Here is a 7183-nt window from a genome sequence, read left to right as displayed (position 1 = left end):
ATGCATCACACTCTATCCATCCATCCTCGCAACCTCCTACCATTAAACATAATCTTAACCCCCGTCTAGTTCTTCCACCTCCAACCACTGCCGCCACCCCAGTGCGCCGCTCCCAAACTCTTCCGTGAACTGAAATAGATCCATGTTCATGTTCCTCCCTTTCTCTTCCCCCTCCGTCTGAATACACGCATACATACCATCTCCAGAACGATAAGACAGAAGCAAAAGAAAAAACTAAACCAGTTAAATATATACCTGTACTATACTAAAACTCACCCAAATCAAGTTCTGAGGCTCCTTCTGCTCCTGGTTTCTTTCTACAGAGTACGGATAAGGCTGTTGTGAGATGAGGTAGGATGGGGAGAAGAGAGAGATAGATGGGCGCTACTTGTATCTGCCTGCATATATACTTATATTTCGTTTGTACCCTTGTACGGCTAGTTTATTCTTTCTTCTTACCTTTTTTTTTTTTGGTTTTAGATGTTGTCTACGGATGGAAAATGATAGAATATCAGTCTCCTATTATTAACGAGAGCTATTACATTCGATGGGCCTAGGGGGTGTTCAATTTCTACGTAACTAAGACAGGCAAGTAAAACCAAAATGGTATAAACAAATTCTCCCGTTGAAACAGAGCTTTGAAGATGGGATGACCCTATACTCATGTGTTAGACTGATCTACTACCATAGAAGTAAGTACGTGCCGAAACATCAGATAAGAGCTCGACGACATTTGGTAGCTCAGTCAGTATAATAGCCAAAGTGCCTCACAGCTAAGGAGTAGTAAACGTCCTTCTTTGAACCCATCACCTCGATCTGTACTAGCTGGGTGTCTCTCGGTAGCCAAGGAAAGGGGTTTGAGTGGTCTTGATTCGAGGTTATGGCATTGGTAATGCAATTTTTTGGGAGCCAGAGCCACAGAAGGTAAGTGGTCAAGGGTGAATGTCGCATGGTAGTAAGAACGGGGTAAGAAGTCTCGTAGGTAAGTAGAATAAAGCCTCGGGTAGCCCTCGAGTAGCTAAGGAGCTAAAAAGGGGCTATTGTAAGCTGGCTGCAGCTCGAGTCTTGGTAAATGTGTCTTGATTGATTGTCTGAGTTAGTTGTGGTCTCTGTGTTTGACGGTTTGACCTATCGTCTGATGTACATAATGACTAAGGACATGATGACTAGGGGAAGGAGTGAGCTCTCGTGTATCACATGATATCATGTGATACCCTTATGGCCTGTATCTAACCAACCAACCAATACACTCTACCAGTTCTTACTACCGAGCTTTCAAGCCTTACTTACCAGCTTATTTCACCTAAGCTACGCCAGTCAAGCAGCTACAAGGCCTTAGATACCCAAGACCTTGTCCAGGAGCTCTCAAAATACCTGTTTGTCACTGTTTGAACCCAGTGCTTCCAGCACATGTCAGACCCCTGCTTATTTTGAACTGTCGGGTGTGGCCGCACCAAAAATGGCACCGAGTATGTATTCGAGCCCAGGCTGGAATCTAGTGGATACTGACTGGATGATAGAAATTAAGATTGTGGGCAACCTGCACGAGTCGAATTTAATAAATGCAGGTAAAGGTAATGCTTTACTAAGAAGCTCTCGTCCACGAATAGCGGGTTATCTGGGCTTAGCAACGACTGCAGATCTTAATAATGTTTTTGAAAAGGATCCTATCAAGACTTTGGTCGGAGATTGGGTTGCTGAATTTAGGGTATAAGGCAAGGCTTCTACCAAGAACTTGAACCAGATTCTTAGTCGCCTAGAGGACAAACTAGAATATAAGGGGCTACTAGATGCCTCGAGACCCTCTATATCTAAAAAGAATATAGTAACTGAGCAACGCTTTTATACTTGGACCGTTGTATAAGTGATCTTATAATCTGGACTAGACTGTTTTGCGAAGTCTATTCGTAGTGAAGTTGGAGTGGAGATTCAATCCGAAGACATCTATAGGGCCTATGCGTTGTGTTGTTATTATCAGAAGTCCCATACTAGAAAATCGACTAGATAAGCATCAAAGCCCGCTGTCGAACCGATTTTTGGTGCGGGTCTAGAGCAGCCGGAAGACCCAGAATTAAGATCAAAGGACAATCTTCTAGACAGGCTGCTCATAGAATCCACCGTGCCCCATTGTACATGCTTATCACTCCCGAACATTCCTCTGTAAGGTAACAGCTATCCTAGCCTAGTAGTACCACCGGCACGTAGCTCACAACCGCCAGCCCTTCAGGCTTGTTCTAGTTCCTTATTGAACGTGGCCCAGACAGGCTTGGAGACTTTGTCACCTTTTTGTTGTCAAATACATGGTCGACGAAGAAGCCGCTGACAGTGTTCTCCAAACGCAGAAGGAAACTATCAAACTTGAATGAGTGGTCTGCAACAATCTGTTTGACAAACTTCTTTGCGCAGTTGCCTTCGAACCAGCGGTCGAATGAGTGCGGGTTGCATAATATTCAAACTTGTTGTTCAACCCATGGACCCGGCCAACGGCCTGTAAGTGGGTATTTGTGTTATTGGCGGGTTCTAGTAGAACGACTGAGCTGCATGCGTGATGCAGATTTAATGGCTGAAGATGCGAAGAGCTCTCTTTCTTCGTGTTCTGACTAACTTTGCTTTTCGCAGGACTGGTCTTCGTGGTCGGCAGCCAGCCTTGTTGGCTTTGCGTTCATATCACCATCGTTTTGCGCCGTCCAGATGGTACGCCTTCGTGTCTATTGCCTCCAGGAACAGGCAGATGTGTGGGTGCAAAACAAAGCAAGTTCCCCGCTACCTCCGTAGTGCGTCGTGGAAATGCGGCGCCCATCCAGTCACTGACGTGATTCTCCGTCCAGAATAAATAACTTCACCGAAGACTAAAATGAGTGGTGTTTATTGGTTGTCGACAAGGAAGCTCTCATATGTGCGGCGTCAACGGGGTCGAGAGATTTTATAATTAGGCACCTATACTCATCTCCTCCTTGGCGATAGCCGTCAGCATTTCGAGGCGGCTAGCGAGTGTAGGTCTCTTGGGTACGGTACCATACTATTGATGACTCGTCAACAATCGAAGATTTCTTCAATCAATGGCCGAAGTGTCAACATTTCGACTCCTTGAAATATTTGGGGCCATGGCGCCCGTTTGTCCCATTCGGTCATCCTGTCCATTATGGGGCTATCGTCAAGTTCCTGGCTCTAGAGGCCTGGTGTTGGTGGCATTTGTCTATTAGACCTTTGATATTTGGCGATATAGGTTTGGTGGGTATAATGAGAGTATCGAAGCCGTGATGGGAAAATGTTGGATACTTTGGTGGGTATTAATTTGGTCGTTTTACCAAACCATTCATGCTTACTAGCATGTTTGAGCACTGTTGAGAGGCCGAAGAGTTGACATATCGACTCCTTGGAAAATCTGGGGTCATGGAGCCCTCTTATCCCAGTCTGTCATCCTTTTGTCTGCGATGTATATCGCAAAACGAGGTGCATAGTCTGTCCCTGTTTGTCCCCAGAATTCGACCCGAAGGAGGTAGATAACTTCTCAATCTCTTGCTCTGCATGCGTGTAGTCGATATATATAGATTGACCAAAGAGTCATCATATAGTATAGAAGGGCCTTTATAGGCTATGTGAATACAAGATATATCAGTTAAAGTCTTCTAAGGCAATAAGAGGCAACTTACGTGGTATGCTGGATGTTTCTTCCTCGGACATAGCTTCAAATAAGCAGTCGGCGACTGGCTATCGAACGTCTTCAAGTAGTCGTGGTCTATCTTTGGACGAGGTTTTGGTCTTAGCGTTGATCCAGCCAAGTCCGATGCATCCCATGGTCGTGAATTTCCGTTGAATCAGTATCAGAGCTGTTGTAGCTCGTAGGAAGCGATACTACTTCCACATCCCCTCCCTCTCCCTCTCCTCACCCGCCAGTCTCTGCGACCGCCATTCTTGCCATCTGGCAATTATTGCGCAAACGGCAGTGATGCCGTTGAAGGCTGCATTCACGAATTCTGACCAAGTCATTTTATTGACGGGATTAACTTGTGATTCTGATAAAATGGTCGATGGCTGTTTGTATGGTGGGAGTAGCTCCTCTTCCAAGTATCGGATTCGGATAGGTCTAGAGAGTTATGGTCTTGCAATTTCTGTAATCTCCCATAGATCTGGATAGCAGCGGGTGGCCATTTCTGGTCAAAGGTACTCAGGGCCAGTTCTAGCACTTGCTGGACGCTCTTTGGGTTGTTGCACTGGCCACATGGTTCCTCAGCTATGCCGGTACTGATGCCGTTGTAGGCTGCGTTCGAAATATCCGCCCAAGTCATTTTAGCAACTACACGAACTTGTAATTTCCGATCAACTGGTCGAGGACGTCGTCTGAGAATGTTGATGGCGCGCCCGATGGTCTCTATAATAGCACGTCTAATGACGTGCCTAGGGAGACTCTTACTATGTCCAACCACGGTAGACACGATATCCATGGCTTTAGGCATAGCTGGGTATAATAAACTCGCTTTGAAGGGTATATGTTGGACTCACACACATTATCCAAGGTATCTTTGTGCCTTGTAGTCACAGTAGAGCAGTAATACAGGAGTTGTATATTTTTTAAAAAAAAGCGAGAGAGATGATGGTTTTTATACTGCCTCGGGCTGTCGGGAGAACATTCACACAAGAGAGTGACGTAATTCTGGATTAACTATATAACAGTGAAGGTCTAGGAGTACATACGGGTACTAACAGCCAGACAAAGAAGACAAGAAGAGAGAGAGAGAGGGAAGAAGTACTAGATTATGCACTCACGATGGGCTCCTCCAGGCTGCCAACGCGCTGACATTCAGCTTCAAGTCTGCGTTTGCGTCCGTCCGTACCAAACAGACCAACGCATAGCGGCAGCGGCACCACGACGGTAGCAACCACAGCCTGGAAAATGAGAGCCCGTTTCATATGGAAGGGCGGGTCGTCTTCTGGTCCAGCCTTGAGCGCAGTCTCAATCAGGATAAACGCTGCTCCGAAGATCTGGCCTCCCGTCCAGCATAGCGTGCTCGGTATCTCGGGGGACATGGGATAGGTGATTTCAACCATATACTCGAGTGCCACCGGTAAGATGCAGAAGCTGGCTGCACCGAGTAACGCGGCTAGCACGTAGGGTCCCGCAACGTGCCCCGAGCTAGGTGCGAATATGAAGGCGATGTAGGCTACTGCGAGGATGGGGATGAGGATCTTCATGGTCCCCAGGTAGTGTTTTAGTCTGTCGACGATGGGGGACATGATTGCTGCGGAGACTAAGCCGACAACGATCAGGAGAGCGCCGGTGATGCCTGCTACGGTCTCGGAGTAGCCGTGTGGATAGAGGATTTGGTTTAGCAGCGAGGAGATGCTGTTGAAGAGGCCGACGTAGACGCTGAAGGGGAAGAAGATGAGCCAGAACTCAGTGCGGCGGGATAGCTGGCGGAGACTGGCCAGCAGCGGTGGCTTTACTGTCTCCGAGGCCACGCTGGGGGGTGTTGGGGGGCGGCCCGGCACGAAGAATGATGGCACGCATGCCACGGAAGACTATAGTAGTTAGCTACACGTATGTACGTACTATAGGGGTTATAACATCTCCTGATATAGAGGAGAGGATGCGGTGATACGTACAATGATGGAGACGTAGAGGACGAGATTTGGAATCTGCCCTGGATCCGTGGCCAGCAAGGGCCCGATCAGCTGTCCCAACGCTCCGCCCAAGGGGTTCGCGAGACTGGCGACTGCAGTTGCGCTTGTCCGGCCATGGTCGGTGAACCAGATGTCACTGTATCTTGTCGGGGCCGTCAGGACAAACGGCTGTGCGAGCCCGATAAGAATCTGGCCCAGCATCGCGACGCCGAAGATGCCATTACCCGCACGGGTTCCCGCATATCGAATCCAGTTGCCCACCAGCAGCAGGACGGACGCGGTGATGATGGAGGATCTAGGGCCGCCCTTGTTGAGCGTCCATATCACGATCCTGACATGCCCGAGGTTAGCATCGTGATAGCCGAGCAGAGCAAGGTCAAGCCGAAGCACACGACCGGCGTAGAAGAGTCAGCACTTACGGGCTCGCAACGCAGAAAGCAAAGAGAAAGGCAGTGCTCATCCAGTTGATGGCTCCCTCGCTGACGCGGAAGTACTCTGAGGCCGTCTTCGACACGGCTGAGAAGGTGAGCCACTGGTTAAGAAAACAGGGTTAGCAGGAATCCGGGGTAAGCTGGACATAAGGGCAGACAGATAACTATCAAAAGGGACATACATCCCAGCTGACGATGATATTCAGCAAGACCAGCTGCGCCAGGCCGAAGAAGCGTCTCTTATACACCTTGAACGACGGCTGCTCCCTCGTCTCTGTCCGGGTGGCCAGCGTCTCGACTTCGATAATATCGTCCTTCGCCATGCCTGGATGCGAGGAGGCCCCCTGAATATAGTCCGTAGAGTCCATGGTCAGTGCCGGCATCTGGACAGACAGACAGACAAGACAGACGTCATCGAGCGGGCGGGTTTGCTTCGCTCTATATCCTGTCTATCCAGCGCTTCTTCCCCTGAAGCCGCTGCAGCCCGCTACACAAAGTGCATAAGGCTTGCTGCCCTTCCGCTGCCCGGGCCGACACATGTGATGGCGCAGAGTCTAAGGGGAAAAGCCCTGCAGGAGGATCGCGAGCGGCGGCCGTTTGTTTCGAGCTGCGTCCGGGGAAACGGAGCTGGTGGGCTCTTCTAAATCTTCCCTGTAGGCTCCATCAATCCCACCTTTCCGGGCTCTTGTTTCTGTTATCTTGTTGTAGATTGTAGCCATAGCTGTAGATGTAGCTGTGGATGTGGATGTAGGTACGCTGCAAGGCGTTTCTTAGCACAGGACGGCAGCCAGCTTGTTTCCAGCTTCGATTCGCTTCCGAGAGTTCTTCCCAAGGCTCGTATCGACGGCTAGACGGTCGAACCAGCGCTGGACGAGCAGTCGACTTGGTGGCGCATCTCGTTGAGGCTGCCGATTCGTGATATTTGGGATGCAAGCAGTGCTTTGTTTTTTCTGCTTCGCTTCTGCTGCCCGATATTTTCTTTCTCGTCTTTTTCAGACCTGTCTGATTGTTGGCTTTGGAATCCTGATCTGTTCCTGGTTCCTGGAATTAAATAATATCTGCTCTGTCTGGCCGTCGTCGTCTTCTTCTTCTCTGGTTGTCTTGATGTTTGTTGCTGTGAAGATGTTGAG

At 48.9% G+C, this 7183-nt stretch overlaps 3 protein-coding genes across 3 annotated transcripts in view; 1 reads left to right on the top strand and 2 right to left on the bottom strand.

Moving 5' to 3' along the window:
• MGYG_06805 (hypothetical protein) overlaps positions 1-138 on the top strand; it is a gene marked incomplete at both ends in the record, with an annotated part of 787 nt that extends 649 nt beyond the window's left edge. Inside the window, one exon of the mRNA XM_003170765.1 lies at positions 70-138. Coding sequence (XP_003170813.1) covers positions 70-138 — 69 coding nt within the window. The remainder of the gene's footprint in view (positions 1-69) is intronic.
• Positions 139-3986: 3848 nt separating this feature from the next.
• Positions 3987-4445, bottom strand: MGYG_06803 (hypothetical protein; the record flags this gene model as incomplete). The annotated part of the gene is made up of 2 exons (XM_003170764.1): positions 3987-4372; positions 4415-4445. The coding sequence occupies 2 exons, from the start codon at positions 4443-4445 to the stop codon at positions 3987-3989; spliced, it is 417 nt and encodes a 138-aa protein (XP_003170812.1).
• Positions 4446-4755: 310 nt separating this feature from the next.
• On the bottom strand, positions 4756-6421 carry MGYG_06802 (major facilitator superfamily transporter domain-containing protein 7; the record flags this gene model as incomplete). Its single annotated transcript, XM_003170763.1, has 4 exons — positions 4756-5520; positions 5605-5953; positions 6042-6154; positions 6236-6421. The coding sequence occupies 4 exons, from the start codon at positions 6419-6421 to the stop codon at positions 4756-4758; spliced, it is 1413 nt and encodes a 470-aa protein (XP_003170811.1).
• Positions 6422-7183: the final 762 nt, after the last annotated feature.

The sequence above is a fragment of the Nannizzia gypsea genome, genomic scaffold, assembly GCF_000150975.2.
Source record: "Nannizzia gypsea CBS 118893 supercont1.6 genomic scaffold, whole genome shotgun sequence".
Classification (NCBI taxonomy): Eukaryota; Fungi; Ascomycota; class Eurotiomycetes; order Onygenales; family Arthrodermataceae; genus Nannizzia; species Nannizzia gypsea.
Note: the sequence above shows the minus strand (reverse complement) of the source record. Positions and strands in the feature narration are given on the sequence as shown.